Source organism: Arvicanthis niloticus, chromosome 8 (genome assembly GCF_011762505.2).
Source record: "Arvicanthis niloticus isolate mArvNil1 chromosome 8, mArvNil1.pat.X, whole genome shotgun sequence".
NCBI classification, from domain to species: Eukaryota; Metazoa; Chordata; class Mammalia; order Rodentia; family Muridae; genus Arvicanthis; species Arvicanthis niloticus.
The window spans coordinates 5,927,946-5,948,789 of NC_047665.1; the positions used below are offsets into that span (position 1 = coordinate 5,927,946).

Consider the following 20,844-nt stretch of genomic DNA (forward strand, 5'->3'; position numbering starts at 1 on the left):
CACTTCCTACTCTGTGGCTATTGATAGCCTTTTAGTCCTCATTCTCAACCTTGTCTCCTACTGCCCCGCCCCTCTGGCCACTCCTAACATTGCAGGTGCTATTGCTTCAGTCCTCAAGCAACAAACACCCAGTGTGCTAGTTCCTGGGGTGTCACTGCCGCTTGCCGCTCCTTTCATCCTGTTACCAGGTCAGCTGCACTGCTAGACGAGGGTAAGAAAGATCCCTAGAAGGAAACTTTTAGTGGTCCTGATGTTGCCATACCGGGGAGGGCAGCATGGGAGTGTCTCTCAGCTGACACAGAATGTGGGCCTGAGCATCCGCCTTGCTTTTTAACCCTTCCTAGACCACGAGGGGAAGAAAGGCCCTTCTGGTGTAGGAGAAGAGAGTTTACTGAAGCACCATAATAAAGAGCCTGGTATAATGCCCTCTAAGGCTCAGGAAAGGTGTGTGTGTGTGTGTGTAGACCCGAGAGCTAGAAGACAGGAAGGACTGTTACATACCGTCTTCTAGTACAGACACAGCTGTTGTAATCATAACTGACAGCAGCCGTGGATGCCTGCATGAGGTCTCCCCAAGAATGGGCCCATCCACAGTGAGGCATGGGTGGCCTAGGGACTCGTGGGTTCCTACTCTCGCTTTTGACCTATTTGCCACTGACAAATTCAAGAAGAGGGGGCTGTTGCCCACCAGGCTCCAGTGCAAAGATTCAACCCAATAATCAAAAGATAGTCCTGGTTAAACTAAAAGGTCACAAAATAAAGTTGTCATGAATCTGAGGAAGGGACTGATAAGAAAGCTGGGTTGACAGGGATGGGAGAGAATAGTCATAAATTGTCAAAAAACAAAGTCAATAAAAAAAAAAAATAAAGACCCAAGGCCAGAGAAATGACTCAAAAGTGAACAGCACTGGCTGCTCTGGGTTTGATTCCCAGCGCCCACAAGGTAGCTCTCAATCATCTGCAACTCCAGACATATGCCAAAATAACTCCTTCCCTTGAGCTTTCTGCTTGCTGTGCTGATACTTTAGCCCTCCAGTGTTCAAACACGGTGATGCACACTCCATCCCACCCTGCCACCTCTATCAAATCCTGGCGTGCAATTTTGGGGCAATAAAGTTAATCTTTTTTGTTTGTTTGTTTTTCGAGACAGGGTTTCTCTGTATAGCCTTAGCTGTCCTGGAACCCACTCAGTAGACCAGGCTGGCCTCAAACTCAGAAATCCTCCTGCCTCTGCCTCCCAAGTGCTGGGATTAAAGGCGTGCCCCACCACTGCCCGGCAATAAAGTTAATCTTAAAAATTATTTTACTACTTAAAATGTTCTTAAAATTATGTGTAGGTGTGTGTCTGCATGGGCACACAAATGCACGTGCCTGTGGAGGCCAGAGCTTCAATTAACCTGAAGCCCTGACCTGGGTGCTGGGAACTGACCTGAATTCAGGTCCTCTGGAAGCTGCAAGTACTGCTAACCACTGAGCCATCTCTTCTGCCATCTAGTTTATTTTAAAATAGACCCCCCCCCATTTTCCTTGTTGTATGTACTGGCTGGTTTTGTGTGTCTCATCAGAGAGAAAGGAACTTCAGCTGAGGAAACGAAACGCCATGAGATTCAGCAGAAGGGCATTTTTTTCAATTAGTGATCAGTGGGAAGGGCCTAGCTCATTGTGGGTAGTGAGTGCGGTCTGGTTGCAGGCTGAGCAAACCATGTGAAACAAGCTAGTAAGCATCACCCACAGCCTGTGCATCAGCTCCTTCCTGCCCGTTCTAGTCCTGCTTGAGTTCCTGTCCTGACTTCCTCCAATGATGGACTATGATCTGGAAGTGTAAACCAAATAAACCCTTTCCTTCCCAGCTTGCTTTTTTTGGTCATGGTAGTTTTTGCAGCAGTAGAAACCTAAGACATTTTAGAAACCGAGATCTGGTCTGTGAACACTGAGCGCAGTCCCACAGTTTTGTTTTGATCGGTTATATGGATAAAGTTGGCAAAATGGCTTATGTTTGTATTCAGGAAGCTGGCAGCCCAGTAGAAGGGTGCTCCAGAATGAGGGATAAGTAACGGGCGGGGTGTCTCGGGGACACTGTTCCTTCTTTAGCGAAGGCCCCTGGGTTTAATTCCCAAACCGCAGGAGGGATGGCGGTGAGAACGCAATGAAATTACAAAACTTCATAGGACATGCTCGTAATCTAGTGCTTGGAAGACTATGTCCCACGAGCTCGAGGTCAGTCTGGGCTGGATAAAGCCCGTCTGTCTCGAAGCTAGCAGCCTACAGATGGGGCCGACTAAACCCTGGCTGGCTCGCACTGAACATGTCCGCAGGCGCTTGCTGCAGAGTAACAGGGCGGAGCATCGCCAGCGGCTACCACGGGCCCGGCTCGGGCCTTGCCCGCGTCATCCCATCTGAAGGGCTTTGGTGTTGCTACTCCTCACGGGCTCGCCTCGGCGAGCAGAGTGGCACGGGGCAAGAGTCACTTTAGTTTAGTCGAGCCACCAGCTCACCGTAAACGGCCAATAACCGCCTTGGGGTCAGGCCTCGGCCCTCCATCTTTGTGCCGCCCGAGGGGAGCTGACGCCAGGTGCGGGGCGGCCCCAACAGTCAAGTTTTCAAAAAGCCCGCGCGGAGCCCCCGGGCCGATCCGTTGGGAACGGCCAGAATTCCCGCGAGGGCGCGCGAGGACGACGCGTGCGGGCGACGGTCGGCTCCGCACAGGGGGCGCCGGGCCAGCAGCACTCACGAGGAGCGCGCCCGTCCCGCGGCAGCGGAAGACGGAAGTGGGGTCGAGGACCAGTCGCTGATTGGCTGGCCGGCCACGTCCCTCAAGGGGCTGGCGCGAAGGCCACTGCGGAGTTGGGCCTGGGGATCCGGCGAGGGGAGGGAGGAAGGTCTCCGGGAACAGCCGCGCGGCGGACAGGAAACGCTCCGCGGATACGCGCGGAGGGCTTTGGCGGGCCGCCTCTGGGGTACTGCGGCACCGCGGCGAGCGCGAGCGCGGAGGCGGAAGGGGCGGCCGACGCCAAGGAGCCCGAGGGCCGGACGGAAACCGCGGAGGGCGGGGCGGCCGCGGCCTAGAGCGGCGCTGCGGCGCGGTGGGCGGGACTAAGGCGAGCGCGGAGGCGATTGGCTGGCGGCCCGGCGTCGCTTGTGACGCACGGCGCGGGGAGGGTGCGCGCGCCTTCAGCGGCCTCTTTGTGTGGTGTCCCGATAGGGGAGCGGAGGTGGCGGCCGCGGCGGCCCTGGTAGGGTTCCAGCGTCCTCGGCTCGCCCTCGGGCCGGCAGCGCGCCCCTTCCCTCCCCCTCCCGCCCCTTCCCCGCCGGCGGCGGCGGCGGCCGGGCCCGGGCTCCGACGAGGCCTCGGCGACCGCTAACGGCGACGGCGACGCCGCGGAGCGCGCAGGGCGGGGGCAGGGCCCGGGCGGCCGACATGGAGAACTCGCAGCTCTGTAAGCTGTTCATCGGCGGCCTGAACGTGCAGACGAGTGAGTCGGGGCTGCGCGGCCACTTCGAGGCCTTCGGGACGCTGACGGACTGCGTGGTGGTGGTGAACCCCCAGACCAAGCGCTCCCGCTGCTTCGGCTTCGTGACCTACTCGAATGTGGAGGAGGCGGACGCCGCCATGGCCGCGTCGCCGCACGCGGTGGACGGCAACACGGTGGAGCTGAAGCGCGCCGTGTCGCGCGAGGATTCGGCGCGGCCCGGGGCGCACGCCAAGGTGAAGAAGCTGTTCGTGGGCGGCCTCAAGGGCGACGTGGCGGAGGGCGACCTGATCGAGCACTTCTCGCAGTTCGGCGCGGTGGAGAAGGCGGAGATCATCGCCGACAAGCAGTCGGGCAAGAAGCGCGGCTTCGGCTTCGTCTACTTCCAGAGCCACGACGCGGCCGACAAGGCGGCGGTGGTCAAGTTCCACCCGATCCAGGGCCACCGCGTGGAGGTGAAGAAGGCGGTGCCCAAGGAGGATATCCACGCGGGCGGCGGGGGCGCGCGGGCGGCCCGGGGCGGGCGCGGCGGCGGCCGGGGCCGCGGCGGCCGAGACCAGAACGGGCTGGCCAAGGGCGGCGGCGGCGGCGGCGGCTACAACAGCTACGGCGGCTACGGGGGCTACGGCGCCTACGGGGGCGGCGGCGGCGGCGGCTCGTACGGCGGCAGCGACTACGGCAACGGCTTCGGCGGCTTCGGCAGCTACAGCCAGCACCAGTCCTCGTACGGGCCGATGAAGAGCGGCGGCGGCGGCGGCGGCGGCAGCTGGGGCGGCCGCAGCAACAGTGGACCGTACAGAGGCGGCTATGGCGGCGGCGGCGGCTACGGCGGAGGCTCGTTCTAGAAGCCGGGTTCCGGATGCCGGCGGCGGGCGCGGCCATTCTCGCCCCCCGCGCCCGCCCCGGGTGCCCTCGGGGGAGCCGCTCACCCTGGGGGGCACGACCCCCCCGCTTGCCTGCCCGTCCCCCCCTGAAGGTGGACTCGGCCCCACACACACATTTTTGTGTTACAGTCATTGATGGACTCTATTTTTTTATTATTACTTGGACCTTGGTCGTTTTTATACTAGCAAAAATGTCTTGTTTTAATTTGTGTTTTTTGGGGGCGGGCGGGCGGGCGGGAGTGAACTTGCTGATTCTGTAGCAAAACCTGGGTGGGGGTTGGGCGGGAGGGTAGTTTACTTTGTTGTAAGGACTTGATACCTGGCTACAGCGTTTTCTATGAAACCTTGGATCCCATGCCTGGAATTTGGAAGCATATGTACAAAAATCATTTTTACGTTTTATTTTTAATAAATCATTGTGTTTGACCGTACATGTCTAACATTTTTTTTCTAGGATCCACTCCTTACCGTTTTAAAGGATTTTTGTTGGGTTTTGATGTGTACTTCGAGAAACTTAAAGGAGGTCTTGTGGGTTCTTTTTTTTCCCCCCTTCCTGTTTGCCCAGTTAGTGATGTGTTGAATTTACCTTTTACAGACAAAAACTTTTTGAAGTGGTGGGTGTGGCTGTTTAGTTTCTGTGCATCCATCTCTTTGTAATAAGCGATTTGCTTATCATCCTGACATGGTTGGTTCTTCTTTCTATGAGAATTTACTTCAAAATATGTACTGTGTAGTTTTAAAAGAAATAGTTTGTGTTTAAAGCATGTGTTCTCATTCATATAAACTGTTTAAAACTTTTTTAGATGACCTAGTTTCATCCTTATTGGTTTGTCTGTAATGAATGGTTACAAATAAGGGTTCTATTTTACCCTAACACTAAATTGAGTTTTTTAAAATGTATTTTCAGAGCAGGTTTAAAAAAAAACGTTTCTTCCCTAAGTCTGAACTTTGTCCTCTTTAAGTCCAACGGATGTAGCACCATCTGCTGGTAGAGTGCAGTATAGCTGCAAGACACTTGGTTTAAAAACAACTTGTTAGGACAATTTCATCAGATTTAGCAGTTCGCCATCAGAGGTCTGCAGACTTGAACGGTCCACATTTCCTTGTAGCTGAGACGGGCTTCCCAGGAGTGTAGTTAACAGCCCGATTCAGTCACTTTCTACGTGAGATTTGAATATGTAAACTGCTATGCATAGCTTGGGCAGGAGCCCCAAACTGCTCTGATAGCTACTGAAGCAGCTGTGTGTACTGGGGTTTTAGGTGCAAGTTGTAAAACAAAATATCTGTATTCTGCTTGGTTAACGTGTATTTGTAGCCCTTCATGCAATAGAATTCAAGTTGTTGTTTATAAAAAAAAAAAACAAAAACTGATAATAGGAGAAAATTGCCTTCCTGGATAGAAACATAGAATAGCAACGTTTATGGATATCACAAATAAAGAATTCAATTCTTACATGATTGAGTGAGAGTATGTATAACCTGGTGGGTGGGTTCAGAGCTCCAGTTAACTTACTGGGTTTAACGGTATGGTAAAAAATTTGACTTGGATTTTGACAGCCCAAAGCCTTATGGCATCAAACTTTTGGGAAAAGATTTTTCTTTTTATATTTTAAAATATTTTAATGTTGGAACCCCCGCATTTTAATTTGTCACTGAGTAATAATTTCTAAGGTCTGGTTCTTGCCAAAATGTTGTAATTACTAAGACTCTTAAAGAGGTAAGAGGATGAGTGGCTAGTTTGCTCAGTTTAGTGAACTGAGCAAACTGATGCTTGGTTCAAGTATTAACACAGCCAACAGTGTAGGTGTGTTTGTATATGGAAGTAAAAACGGATGAAGTGGCTTTACCATTGCTGGCTTCCTGGAAATTCCTGCTTGAAACCCCTTGAAGATAATGCAGGCTTTTTGGGGTCCCTCTAGGATACAGGAAAAGATCTAAAACTCATTACATGCTACCTCTGACTTTCGGCTATTGTGGATGAAAGGACTGAGCTGTTAGGTATTGTGGAAGATTGTCACATGTGAGGTGGTTTTTCAGTAATAGTGACTTGTGGAAAGATAGTGGATGACTTAAGGTTCTGTTAGAGCCCACAGTTCCTGGGACATTAACAGCTCAGTGTTCACCCTTAGAGGTGAGTGGGATTGAATAGTAGGAAAGGAAGATGGTAATATTTCTGTAAGCACTTCCTGTGTTTCCCCCAGCAGCCTTTGGCACGTGAAGCTTTTTAAATGGGTGGACAACTGTTTGATGTCTTGATTACCCTTCGAGAACCTGAACGAACCTGAATGGAGCACTTGAAGCCTAGGTGACAGGAGGAGGTGAGACTCCGCCACTCCTTTGAGAATACTTTTTCATGCTTGGATATTTTCTGGTTTTTCAAGATGAAATTGCCCCAGTGTGAAGCTCTTTGTATTTCAGAAAGGGAGAGTGTGAGTTCTAAGGTAATCATCAGTTAAAAGATAGTGTGAGAAAGCCTTACATTGATTTTTGTGTGTATGTGCAAGTGTGTGCCTTTCACGCAGCACCTGTGGAGGCCAGAGGACACTTTGCAAGTGCTCTCCTGCCCTCTGGGTTTGGGGATCTGCAGGTGCCTTTACCAGCTGAGCCATTTTTGACAGACCTGGGATATCTTTAAAGATGGTAATAATTTTTTTTTTAAAGTGTATTTTTGAAAAAAGGGAAATTGTGTGAATGCAGGTTCCTGCAGAGTCTAGAAGAGGGCATTAAATCTCTTGGAGCTGGTGACTTTGACTTCCTAGGTGTGGGGTCCCCTTCAAAAGCTGTGCCATCTCCAGACCCCAGAATTTCAAGTCTTTATAAAGATTTATAAAGTGATTTAGATTCATAAAGTGCTATCAAGTGTGACTTGAATGTGCTGATACTTATGTCCTAACGATGTGGATTCTCGTTTTTAGGAAAGACGGAGGTTGGTTGAGAATTTGGAATTTTAGGATTTCTTGCCTCAGGACAAGTGACGAAGTCTCTTGATTTGCAGACCTTGTTGCTTACACTCTAAGTTGGATCACTTGTATTTTAGGTTGTTTTCTTTCTACGTGTCTGCTAATTCAAAGTGTACTTTGGAGTGTGGGCGGTTTGAGCATTGCCTGCCTTTAGCTAGTGAATGGGTGTGACCTGTGTAACATTCACACTTGGAAGTTTCTTCCAATCCCAGTGTCAGTGTAATAGGGAAAATCTCTCAGCCTTATTTTGGCCTGGTTTGCTCCCTCCCCACCCCTACTTTCTTTTCTTGCTGTGTGTCCCTGGCTGGCTTGAAACTTGCCATGTAGACCAGGCTGCCCTGAATTCTTGGGTATCCTCTTGTGTACCCAGTGCTTGGGTTACAGATATATGCTCTTTGGGCTTTTTGGAAGGACCAGCCACTACCAGGCTAAGTGGGGACTGTTTTCTCCTCAGGGTCCCATTGCAGATGAACTTGAGGTGCTCTTTTTTCCTGCTCTCTTCAAAGTGAAAAATGATTCCCCCTCCCCCCACACCTCCAACCTCCAGCCCCGGATAAACAGTTCCTTGAAGGCCTAAGAAGTAATTAAGTTCCTGTGTGTGATTTCTGATTTCAGTCCTCAGTCATTCTGTGGAGAGCTCCGTTATCTCTGTTTTATCAGGCTACAGGCTACATAACTTAAGCAGTGTGCCTATTATCAAGTATTGAAAATAGGAGATAGGAATCTTGCAGCTTTGAAAATATTTTTGCAGGCAGGGCTGGCTGTCACACAGTCCTGGCTGGCCTCCAACTCAGATATTTGCCTGCCTCTGCCTTCTGAGTGCCGGATTGCTCAGCTGCTCTTCTGAAGGTGTTACACAGTGAGTTCTGAGATCGTAGCAGTAAACACTGTCCTGTCCTACGTAGAAGGGCACAGTATCCCAGTGTGTTCAGAGATGTTACCAGCACTGCCTTTGCTTGACTTGTAAATGATTTACCAAGTATTTGTATCATGAAGCTCTCTCAAGAGGATGGAGAGTAACCAACTGGGATGTGCTGGGTGATGTTTGCCCTGGGTCAGGGGGGTGAATTTCTGGATTGAGAGAACTTCAGTTTGCTGTTTAACCTGGTAAGTCAACTTATTTCCTAGACTATGTGATTGTTTAGATCTCTTATGGTTTGATAAAAATTTCAAATCAGTCTCGGTCATTACTTGCAAGGTCTTTGAGAGAGACCCTTAGCCTCATTCTTATGATACAGTCAACAAAAAATGTACTACTAAGTTAAACAGGGGCCAGCCTTTTCCTCTTAAGACCACCGCAGTTTTGTTTCGATGGTGAGAATGTAAAGTTATGAGAGTCCCAGCGTTTGTGTTGGCCTATAGACAGGAGTGACTCTGTTACAGGGAAATGTGACAGGTGTTGGAACTCGTTTTCACTGTTTGGATTAGCTAGACAGAGCCACAGAGGGCATTGCCACAGCTTAGCTGAAATGCAAAGCATGATGGGTTATGTTCCTTATGTCACTGCCCCTTTTGAATATGGGGCCACAAAGACCTTTAAAAAAACCAGCCATTTAAATTTTATTGTTTTTGCCAAGACTACTAATAGCAAACCATCTGTACGATGCAGACTAATTTATTTGGTTTTGGAAACAGCAGTCACCTGAGACTTCTGGTGAGCACAGCAGTAGGGGCTGGAGGGGCTCGGCAGTTGTGAGTGCTTGTTGCTACTGTGGAGAATTCCAGCCTTCACATGGCAGCTCACAACTGTCAATAATTCCGTTCCTAGCAGATCCAGCCCCCCCTTCTGACCTCTGAAGGACACAGGCCCACACATGGTGCACACTCATGTGCGCAGGCAAATACACACACACACACACACACATGCACGCACACAAAATTAATAGGTCTTAAAAAATGACAGTCATCATAGATTGAGACCATTCTATAGTAACTGATAGTTTGTGGTTCCCTGATGAAGGAACAGGCTCCATGATTGACAGGCTCTTCTGGGCTTGCTTGTTTTGACTCTCTCCACCAGTTTCTGATGAAAGTGTGGGTCAGTTGTCTGTAATTGAAAGGGCATGTATGTTGTAAAATAGTCATGTCGGTTTTGGGGCAGCGAGATGGTTCAAAGAGTCGTAAGTAAGCTTGAACTGCTAACTTCAGGTTGGAGTCTAGTGCACCGTGGGTGTTCTTAGCTTCTGAGTTCAGTTTCTTACTTAATTAATACGGAAGATTTTAACTTGGCAACTGACTAGGGTGACTGTAGTTGAGGGGAGGAGCACAGGAGTAACCAGTGAGGTGAGAAAACATCAGATAATGGTTTGGGAAGTAGATCCATTGTAAAGATGTGATGATTAATTTGGTTAGCAACTTGACACACCTGGGAAGAGGGAGCCTGCATTGGGAAAATTGCCTCCATCAGATTAGCCTGTGTGCAAATCTGGGTGGGATTGTCTTAGTTGATGATGTCATGGGAAAGGTCCAACCCACTGTGGGTGGTGCGCTAGCCAGGTGAGCCTGAACAGGAAGTAGCCAGCAAGCACTTCCTCCTTTGATGATGCACGAAACCTGTAGGCCACATAAGCCCTTTCTTCATCAGGTTGCTTTTGGGCCATGGTACTGATCACAACAGCAGAGAAGCAGGCTGTTAACACCTCTGAATAGATGAGTAGAAATCCATCTGGGGGTTCTTGCTTTTGTTTTGAGGTTTAGTTTTTGAGACAAGGTCTACTTTGCTTGGCTGGTTGGGTGCTGCCTATGCAGCCTGGGTGGCTTTGAACTCATGACAGGTCTTCCTCAGCCTCCCCGATGCTGAGATTACAGAGTGCTGCCTAGCAATGATGTGAATTTAAAAAGCTACTGTTGGCTTTGCCAGGCTTTCTGTTCTCCTGGTGTAGCTGCTTTAATGGTGGTCTATGAGGAAAGCTTTGGAGCTCGTCGGACTGAAGTGTAACAGACAGTCTCTGCCATAGCTGTGTGGGTTTTAGCCAAAAAGAACCTTCATTTGGTTGCAGTAGGTAAAATGTTAGCGTATCTGGCTTGGTGCTGCTGTCCTTTTAGATGGCCCATTTGTGAGCTTGGCCTTTATCCAGGCACTTGAACTTAGGGAGTGTCCCCACCATTCCCTGTGTTTACTGTGCCTAGGCTTTGTAGCAATGTGAGTATTGCCAGCCCTTGTTTTCCTTCTGGGAGCATATACTTAACAGTGTCATTCCAGTGAACCTCAGCTCCGAGGTCAGCAAGTCCTTCCAGTAAACATCGCAATATAAGAATGGGCCTTGGAGCCGGGCGGTGGTGGCTCAAGCCTTTAATCCCAGCACTTGGGAGGCAGAGGCTTTCTGAGTTCTAGGCCAGCCTGGTCTACAGAGTGAGTTCCAGGACATCCAGGGCTAAAAAGAGAAACCCTGTCTCGAAAAACCAAACCAAACCAAACCAAAAAAAAAAAAAAAAAAAAAAGGCCTTGGGGATCTCTGGTGCACAGGTAGGTGTGTGTGGTGTGATGAGTGTGTGTGTGTGTGGTGTGATTGTGTGTGTGTGGTGTGTGAGTGTGTGTGGTGTCTCTGTGTGGTGTGATGAGTGTGTTTGTGGTGTGTGTAAGTTTGTGTGGCATCTCTGTGTGTGGTGTCTGTGTGTGTGGTGTGTGAGTGTGTGTGGTGTCTGTGGTGTGATGAGTGTGTATGTGTGTATGTGTGGTATGTGAGAGTGTGTGAGTGTGTGTGGTGTCTCTCTGTGGTGTATAAGTGCGTGTGGTGTCTGTGTGTGTGTGCTGTGTGAATGTGTGTGGTGTTTGTGTGTGTCTGTGTGCGTGTACTGGGGGAAGAAATCAGATTGTGGTTGAGGGCAGGTCTAGGGGAGACCTCTTCCCTCTGCAGACATCCTCTCTGGTCTTGGTCCGATGCTTGTCCTCTCACAGCTGACACTGCCAGTGCTCGCTTCACCAAGCAGCAAGAAGCATCAAGCAAGCACAGTGAAATACAGCGTGGATTTGTTTAATAAGAAATAGTGAAGAAAAAAAAAAAGAGAGAATAGAGAAATACTGAAGTGATGTCATTTGTAACAACTTAACCCAAGGAGAAGACTCAAAGGAAAACAAACTTTGTTTAAAAACGATCATTATATCAAACACTTGAAAGCCAGCTAAATACCAACCTCAGGGAAACACTAGCTAGATTTTGCTCTACTCTGAGGGGAAATGCCAACCCCGTGTCCACCAACAAGCAGATGAATGAATAAATGGAGTGTGGCCAAGCCGTAAGAAATAAATTCTGGCACGTGTCACAACATGAAAACAAGGTGAACTGAGGGTGGAGGCAGGTGAAGACAAGACAGACTTTACTGAGTGATGCTTGTACTGTGTATGGGATAGCCTAGAGAGAAAATGTAGCTAAGTCTGAGGTAGAACTTCATGGTAGGGATGGACCTGTATAGCCTTCTGCTTAATCCCCAGAACAATAGAAAGAGCAGATGAAAACCCACCAGCTGGCCGGCTCTGAGGGAAGAGGGTACAGAGGCAATGAGGGAAGTGTTCAGGATGTAAAGCAACGGTGGGTGCACTGAGTGCCATAGAACACTACACTTAAAAAAAAAAAAACAATTATCTATTTATTATATATGAGTACATGTAGCTGTCTTCAGACACACCAGAAGAGGGCATCAGATCTCATTACAGATGGTTGTGAGCCACCATGTGGTTGCTGGGATTTGAACTCAGGACCTCTGGAAGAGCAGTCAGCACTCTTAACCACTGAACCATCTCTCCAGCCCAGAATGCTACACTTTTAAGTAGTTAAAATTACAGATTTTATTCTTTAAATATAAAACAAACACAATACATATATAGGTGTATTAAAATTATATCTTAAAATCACACATGTAAGTTATGGGAAGTTGAGATGACCCAGTTGCAGATACAATGATAAATGTCCTGATTTTTTTGAGATAGCATCTCACTACATACACCTGGTTGACCTTAAAAGTCCTATCTAGATCAGGCTAGCCTAAAACTCACAGAGTGCCTACTACCCTGCCTCCTGAGTTAGTAGCATTAGAAGCATGTGCCACATGCCTGAACGAAGCATAGTTTCTTTTTTCTTTTATTGCTTGATAAATGCCCTGTTTGAAAATGCCACAGACCCAGTGTTCTGGAGGTGGAAGCAGGAGCATCAGGAGTTAGAGGAGTAGCCTGGGCTACATGTGAAGATCTGCTACTAAGAAACAAGACTGGAGTCTGGAGAGATGGCTCAGCAGTAAAGACCACATGCTGCTCTTGCAGAGGACCAGAGGGTTTTCCAGCACCACCCTGTGGCTCACAACCACCTATATTCCAGCTCCAGAGGATCTGATGCCCTCTCCTCCCTCTGTGGTCAGAATATATCTGCATTCACATCCCCATAGATACATGCATATGAGTAATTAAAATCTTAAAAGACTAATAAGTTTTTTTTTTTTTTTTTTTTTTTTTGTTTTTTTTTGCTGTTTGTTTTTGTTTTCTTCCTCAACAGTATTTGATTGTGTAACAGAGCCCTGGGTGTCTTAGACTCACCTTGTAGACCAGGCTGGCCTTGAACTCATAGAGACTTGCCTGCTTCTGCCTCCTGAGTGCTGGAATTATAGGCCTGTACTACCTTTCAAAAAGATTTAATTTTTATGCATATGGGTATTTGCCCGCGTGATGTCCACGCATCACTGTGTGCAGTGCCCTTGGAGGCCAGAAGAGGGCATTGGCTCCTCTGGAACTGGATTGGGAATTGGAACGCTGGTCCTCTGCAAGAGCAGCCAGTGCTCGTAACCACTGAGCCATAAGTAATAACAACAAAACCCTGCCACAGTTTTAATAAAATCTCAACTTTATATATTTTGTTTCTACTTTCCCCTAACTGAAAATTGTCTTCTGCCGAATTTTGAGGGGTGATCAGTTATTACCATTTTATGTGGAATCCTTCCAGCCAGCTGGGGTTTCTAGCTGTACCAAGTTTACAGAAATTTACGCCGTAGCCACCTGCTGTAGTTCACCGCAGAGTTCAGAGAGGCTTGGCTGAATTAAAAGCATGCTATCAGTGACCATAGAGATTTACCATTTCTTTAGCTCTCTGTCACCCGCGCACTGCAGCGATTGAGTCACGGGTCTCACACACCTTGTATAAGCACCCATCCACTGAACTACAATAGCCCCAGGCTTACCTTTACTTTTTATTTTTTTTATTTTTTATTTTTTGGAGACCGAGTTTTGTTAAATTATTCAGATTGGCCTAGAACTCACTCTGGCTCAGGCAGGCCTTGAACGTGTCATCTGTATTTAGCCGTTTTATGCAAAACAACTAGATTTTCTTTGGATCAAGAAAAGAACTGATGCCGGGCAGTGGTGGCTCACGCCTTTAATCCCAGCACTTAGGAGGCAGAGGCAGGTGGATTTCTGAGGCCAGCCTGGTCTACAGAGTGAGTTCCAGGACAGCCAGGGCTACACAGAGAAACCCTGCCTCAAAAAACCAAAAAAAGAAAAAAGAAAAAAAGAAAAGAACTGAAAGGCGAGGTGAGGGAGAAGATAATTGTTGGGAGCCGACTTTAGTAGAAAGCGGCTAGATCAACTTTGCAGCCATCTGGAACCATATACCCTGACGAAAGACTTGGTTGTCAAAAGCCTATAACAGCAGAAGCACACTCTGATAAGTATATTGTTTATCCCACATAGCTTGTTTTGCTGTTTAGTGACCTTAGCTGTATGCTGCATGTGGTAAAATGTTTTCACCTGTGTTCTCCTGCTTGTGTATATAAATACCTCAGAATTCCCTTCAATAAAGGAGACTTGAGACTAGAGACTTGACCCTGACCCTCGGACCGGAGCAGCAGCTTGGGCCAAGACACAGTGGCCGCCAATCGTGGAGCGGAGCAGGCCGTAACATTTTGGCCCACAAAGCCGGGCAGTACGGGCCACGACAGATAATCGCTGTTATTAAAGTTGAATTAATGCTCCTACTATAATCTGTGAAGGAAGCCGGGATTTTCTTTTTGTGAGAAGTGGTTTCATTTTTGATATGAGACATACACAGGCTTACCAGCAGGGGGCACCAGTTGTGGGCTGCAGCTTTGGAAAGGAAAGCGTTCTTGGAAAAACCCTGAGAGGCTAAAAAGCCCTTAGGGGTGTGCCAGCTGCTTCCTGTGCTGTCCTCAGTCTGGCTTTGCTTTGACTCTTGGGGTACGATGGTTTCCTCACTGGCTAGGCCTGGCTGGTGACCAGGTGACCTTCCTAGAGGAGGTGTTTGGAAGCTTTGGATGGCAGCTCTATATAATGTCTTTAAGGGAGGGTTCCTAAACCGGAAGTGAGATGGAAAGTGTATCTGGACCAGGCACCCGTGGGTGTGGTTTCTATGCTCAGCTTGCTTGGCTCTCGAGTGGTCTTGAGAAAGTTCCTTTCTAGCTGCGTCTTGATTGGCTCATCTCTAAAGTAGAAGCGTGGCAGGAAATGCTGAGCTCTGAGGTTGTGCGAACCTAAGTTAAAGCGTGAGCTTTGCTGCTTGCTATCCGTCAGGTCTTGGTCAAGTCATTTGACCCTCAGATCCTCAGTTCTCTCATGTCTCCACCTTAGAGCAGAAGTTCTCTACCTTCCTAACGCCACCCTCATACAGCTTCCTCAGGTTATGGCTACCCCAGACTATAAAATTATCTCATACAGCTTCCTCAGGTTATGGCGACCCCAGACTATAAAATTACCTCACTGCTACTTCATTACCATCATTTTGCTACTGTTATGAATCATAATGTAAATATTTGACATGCAGGATGTCTGATATGGGACCCCTTAAAGGGGTCATGACCCACAGGTTGAGAACCACCGGCCTTGGTGGCTATAAACGTAAACAAAGCCTGGGGGTGAGGCAGTGACCAGAGAGAGCAAGGTCTGCCTCTGACAGCAGAAGGAACTGGAGTCAAAGGAGATGTGGCATCGCAGAGGTGTAACACAAACATCACGAATAACGGTGCTTGGGAAGGCGTCTCCAGGACATGGATTCCTCTGTCCTGAGAGCTACCAGGGAAGCCAAGGCACGATGCCCCTCTGGATTAGGTACTGGTCTGTCTGCCTTTTGACTATTTGGGGTCCTAGGTTCTTTCTCAGTTTCTGTCTCATTTTCCAGGCACTTTTAAGTAGCTAGAGTCCACTGAGTAAGCAGTCCAGAATCCGGTGGGAAGTTTTGGTGTAGAGATAAAGGTGGGTCTTACTTTAGCTCCGGTCTTGTCTGGCCCTTGCTGACCTATTGGCAGTAGTGGCCACTGGGGATGTATGGTGGCTACACAAAATGCCTCCCCTGCTGCATATTTTTTTTTTCTTTGTTTCAGGTCAAGGATGTTTAACATCCCTAAAGAAGATAAAGATGACTATGGACTAGTTGCTGTTAGTGGTTAAGTGCTTGTCCTAGGCTGGGCTCTCTGCTGCGTGCTTCACCTCCATTTTTAAACTTAAGACTCTTGGAGGTAGCTACTGATATTAACCTCTTTGTATAGACGGGAGAAACGACGTCATGTTTCTGGTAAGCACCCCTGCACAGTGCCCTGTTAGGATCGTGAAGTCTCTGTGGTCTTCTCATCTAGCTGTGTATTCCAGTCACCCATGGGCTTCATTGAAATTCCTCATCCCAGGCTCTGATGTCATAGGTGTTAGGTAGAGCCATACCACCCAGTATTCTTTTGGTAATATATAAATTATGTATAATTTCCACTTCTAGGTATATAGTTTTAAGGACACAATAGTTTCTTTTTTAAAAGGCTTTATTTTTAATTATGTCTATGTGTGTAGGCAGGTATTTGCATATGTGCATGATTGACTGCAGGTCACTGGGAGTTAGAGTCACAGGTGGTTGTGGCCACATGACATGGGTACTGGGAACCAAATTCAGGTCCTTGGCAAGAGCCATCTCTCTGGCATCCCAAACCATCAAGATAAGGGGCATTTTCTCCCTGTCTTTGTTTCTGTCTCTGTTTCTCTCTGTTCTCTGTCTCTTTCTGTTCTCTGTCTCTTTCTGTTCTCTGTCTCTCTGTCTCTGTCTCTGTCTCTGTCTCTGTCTCTGTCTCTGTCTCTCTCTCTCTCTCTCTCTCTCTCTCTCTCTCTCTCTCTCTCTTCTGAGACAGGGTTTCTCTGTATAGCCCCAGCTGTTCTGGAACTTTCTCTGTAGACCAGGCTGACCTCAAACTCACAGAGATCCACCTGCCTCTGCCTCCTCAAGTGCTTTTGATCCCCTGATGTTTACACTTTTAACCAGCGAGGTAAATGGTTCACAGTGTGATTTGAGACACAGTTCTGTGTTATGGTGCCTGCAGATGTAAGAAAGCAGAGCATTGGAGACGTGGAGGGAAAAGCCAGAAAGGAAGAAAAAGGGCCGAGTGTCTCCAGATGAAGTACCAGTGCTGAGAATTTTGTAGACCAAATCCAGACTGAAAACGTTTTTTTTCTTTCTAACCCTGGTTCTTCTCAAGTCACCTGAGAGCTGGAGGATTCTGAACAAAGGTGGCATAGATGACTGAAAGGTGGCATAGACGACTGGGTGAGTTACTTTGGGATGGAGATCTGGGGTCACCAGGTGTGCTTGGCTAACTGTGAGTTGCCTGAGGCATCGGGAGGAACCTGGGTAGTGGGTAGCGGGCTTTGATGTACATTCAGGACAAGTCAAGGATGGGGACTTTCCTCCAGGCAGGAACCACTTTTGATTCACTCCATTAGAACCCCAAGCAGCTCCTCTAAATCTGAAGCAGTCAGGAGCACTAGCCTATACTGAACAGGTCAGATTGTGGCCCACAGAATGCTTGGATAGCAGATAGGAGATGTAAATGTATTGGAGACCAGAAAAATATTCCAATAGCATAGAGAGGGGCTCTTGCCTCTGCTACCCTTAGTTCTGGTGGGTGGTTTCCTGGATAGCCATCTCCACTCCGCCTCATGGATAATGGGTGGTGGGTAGAGCGGGTGTGATCTGACACACCTGGGTGACGCTGACTCATATGGCAAAGGTAGGTGACAAGGAAAGTACCTGGAGCTTTTTGTTAGCTCCGGTCATTTAGTCTGAAGCGTGAGTATATTCAGTCCTGAAGGATTTCCTTCTCAAATTTTTTTCCTGTATGGTGAAGACGTGAATGAAGGCACACACAAAGGGAAGTCAGTTTTATATCCCTCCTGTGACTCACCCAGCCGCCTGCCGATCCTAGTGACCTGCCTGCACTCTGGCGCGGATTCTGGGATTCCACTTCCTTATTTGTGATGCTTAGCCTCTTGTGGTCCCTATGATTGATGTCCAGAGGAAATATCTGGAACAGAACCATGAAGCTGATTAGAGGAGGAAGGGAAGCAGTGGGAGAAAGATAGGAGGGTTTTCGTTGCCCACAAGCGAAGACACAGGACTGCTGGGTGTAAGCAGTGGCTCAGAGCTCTCCTCGTCTGAGGGAGAATGACTCTGGGTCGTGGTCCAGCTAAGAGGACACTGGTGTGTCTGGGGAGATAAACCTTGAGACTCACAGCTCAGCTGGTCTGAGGTCAGAATGTTATGTCAAGTCCATGTTATTGGCACCTGTAGCTTCTAGACCTGCGTTCCTCCCCCTGCTTGGTGACCTGAGCTCTGTGCAGCACTGAGGAAATTTAGCAGTCCCAACCTGTACAAGCAACATGGAGGGAGCAGCTTTCCTATTTTCACTTGCATCATTTATGTCCTTCTGAGGTTCCCACGAATATGAGAGCCCAGGAAAGTGTCACCAAGTGGCAGATGATTAGGGAACACAGAGAAGGAAAGCGGGACCTTTGCAGCTGTTGGAAACTCACAGTTATTAGAGTTATTAGAGTTGAGAGAGACTCTAGGGAGTGTCTTGTGAATGAAGGACTGACTATGAGGTCATAGGCTCGCTACCCAGCTGAAGCCCACTCAGCCAGCGCTGCTCCGTGCCTCCAAAGATGCCGGGTGTGTTCCCGGGTGAGGAGTTCTAAGGCAGGGAGGGGAACTTGTGTCTGGCTTTTTCTGTACTATTAGGGAAGCTTCTGAGCCAATCTTCATCACTCATGCACCCAATTATCTCTAAGCCCTGGTTAGTTCTAGAAGACACAAACTTAGCTTTCAGCTTTCCACAAGATTGTCTTTCAGCCTGAGAAACAAGGGATGCAAAAAACCAAACTCCCCAGGAGATGAACAATAAGGGCAGTACCCTTTGAAGTTTACATTGGAGGTCACGGGCTGTCACTGGTCTGATTTGGGGAAGGTTTTAGAAGACCTGTGACTTACTGCGTTTCCATAAAGACTCAAGGATCAGGCTTAGAGGAGCCATTCCAGGTCGGGCCACCATCTAGATGTTACAGTGCAGGAGCTTTGGCTGGAGATGGAGGCTCAGCAGTAGACATGTGAGTTGGAGCCACAGCCTGTACAAGTTTCAGTATGGCAGACCTTAGAAAGCGGTTCTGTTGTGGTGGTCTTTCAGTGTGGCCCAGGGCGACAGCCTGGCAGTGTTCTTGCGATCGCTGCAGAGATCTTTGGCATTTTGTAATACTGGGGGGTTGTTTCAGTTGCACCTCCCCCCTGTCTCCACACAACGCATCTGGCCCTGGCTCCTATGTCGGATTCTTCTTATTCATTTCAGTTCTGTGACACCCACCCACCCCAACCTACTTGTTTTAATGTTTTAATCTCAGAACTACCGTGGGCTCGGGGAGGGGAATCAGGCAGCGCCAATGTTACTCACAAGTGAATTTCCCCAGGTGGGTAAACTCCATTGCAGGCCACAGAGGGGCCTCCTCATTCCAGCAATCTGGCCAGGCCCACAGACTCACAGCCTAGGAGGAGGAGAGAAGGAGGGGTCAGCTTTTCTCCGTTAGTGAGGATCCCTCTGATCCGCTGTAGTGCAGCAGAGGAGGCAGGAGACAGTGGGGTGGGCTAGTTGCTAGGGCCGGGGATGCCTGAGCAGATGTGGAAGCAACTGGAAAGGTGGCACAGCCCTTGGGTTGCCGCCGCCGCCAAAGCCGTGGCTGTTCCTAGGAGACAGAGGAGAAGCCAGCCTGCGGGGGAGGGGAAGCGAGTGGGTTGCTGCTTTTAGCAGCTGAAAGGGCTGCAGGGAGCTCTGGGTAAGACATTTTCTAGCACCCGTCGCTTTTGCGGTAGAAGCCTGCCGCCGAGTAAGTCAGAGGAAGGAGGATTGGGAGGGAAGAGGTTTCAGTTACAGCCATGCTGAATCACGGTTGCTGATCAGGGTCCCTCACGGGGCTGTTGGGAGAACCCAGAGAGCAGCGCCGGTTCCTGGGTGCATGCAGTTTGGTGGCTACTAACCCTGCCGGGCCTCCCACAATGGAGGGCGAAAGGTACGTATGTGTAAGTGTGGTGAGTGCGGTGTGCATGTGTAAGCAAACATGAGCTTAAGGTGTGATCACCGACATTTGTTTGCATCAGCGAGGCAGGCTTGCAGATCCTGGCAACTGCAAGAATCCCAGAGCAGAGTGAGAGCAGAAAAGTCTCTTTGGTAAACCTACCTCTTCCAGGGCTCAAAGCTCCAGACACCCGGCTCTGCCAAGCAAAGTCTGGCTTTGCTGGGCACTGGAGCACACGGAAAGAAGGAACTTCCTGGCTTGTGTTGGGAATAGTCCCATCTTGTTGAGCCGGGCTTGCCCTTTTTCAGGGAGGCGTTCCCGTCTCCCACAGTGTCTGTCTTTGGTTGGGGGTGGGGGGGGGGATTTGATGGCATTGCATGGCTGGCCTCGGAGAGGGTGCTTAATTACACTTAGGTGGTTGAATCTTCAAGAACCATGCCAAGTGGTTGGCTTTCCTAACACCGGGTCTGTTCATGGTGTTATGTGTATGTTCTGGACACTGGCTTCTGTGCTGATGTGGGTAAAGGAGAATCCCCATCAGACAACATTTGCTCACAACCGGTTTCGTCTGTATCAAAAAGTTTGAGAGACGCTGCAAGGTCTGTGTCGTCCAGGCACTCTTGTTTCTTCCGTCATGGACTTTTAATGAAATAGGAACCAACTGAAGGCATTAAAGTACTCGCTCGGGTTGAGCAGGAACGAGCTGGCCAGGGTTTGTCTCCCGGCAAAGCAGGAGTACAGTTTTCATTTGTCTGAGGAGCCGGTCTTCCCATTTTGAAGGTGCTCAGTGCAAAGCCAAGTTTGGCAGACTAGGGAGCAGAAGTCTCCTTCGTGCCACCACCTCCTCATCCGTGGGTTGGTGCTGAGGACGGACTTTACCATTTTCTTTGAGGAGAGAGGATGGCAGGGAGATGCCAGAAGGCTTCCCCTCTAAGTTGCTAGTTGCTGGTTACATGGGAACAGGCTCCACTAAACCCGTGCCGCTGCAACTGGAGAGTACTTTGACCAGTATGCACAGCGTGTCCTGAGTCGGGTCCCTGTGAGAACAGGTGTGGTCCATTTCACTTCTCCCGTCTAAAAAAGCCTCAGAGACCAGTGCTTCGTGATGGTCCCACTCACAGGAAGAGTCTGGGACAGTGGTTCTCAACCTTCCTAACTCTGAAACCGTTTAATATAGTTCCTTATGTTGTGGTGACCCCCTCCCAACCCCCCCAAACCAT

The 20,844-nt window shown here is 48.9% G+C and overlaps 2 protein-coding genes across 4 annotated transcripts in view; both read left to right on the forward strand.

Annotated features, from left to right (window-relative positions):
* The first annotated feature begins 3,347 nt into the window (after positions 1 to 3,347).
* Hnrnpa0 (heterogeneous nuclear ribonucleoprotein A0) lies at positions 3,348 to 5,807 on the forward strand. The gene has a single exon (XM_034510837.2). It carries the CDS (start codon positions 3,419 to 3,421, stop codon positions 4,313 to 4,315), a length of 897 nt encoding a protein of 298 aa, XP_034366728.1. The 5' UTR covers positions 3,348 to 3,418; the 3' UTR covers positions 4,316 to 5,807.
* Positions 5,808 to 15,714: 9,907 nt separating this feature from the next.
* Positions 15,715 to 20,844, forward strand: part of Klhl3 (kelch like family member 3) — a 125,802-nt gene continuing 120,672 nt past the window's right edge. For 2 of the 3 annotated variants that reach the window (XM_034510461.2, XM_076938920.1), the window contains exon 1: positions 19,080 to 19,618. In XM_034510461.2, coding sequence (XP_034366352.1) covers positions 19,605 to 19,618 — 14 coding nt within the window. In that variant the 5' untranslated portion in view covers positions 19,080 to 19,604. Of the gene's footprint in view, positions 15,822 to 16,764; positions 16,833 to 19,079; positions 19,619 to 20,844 lie in introns of those variants that run through there. The other variant, XM_076938919.1, reaches the window with a different exon arrangement.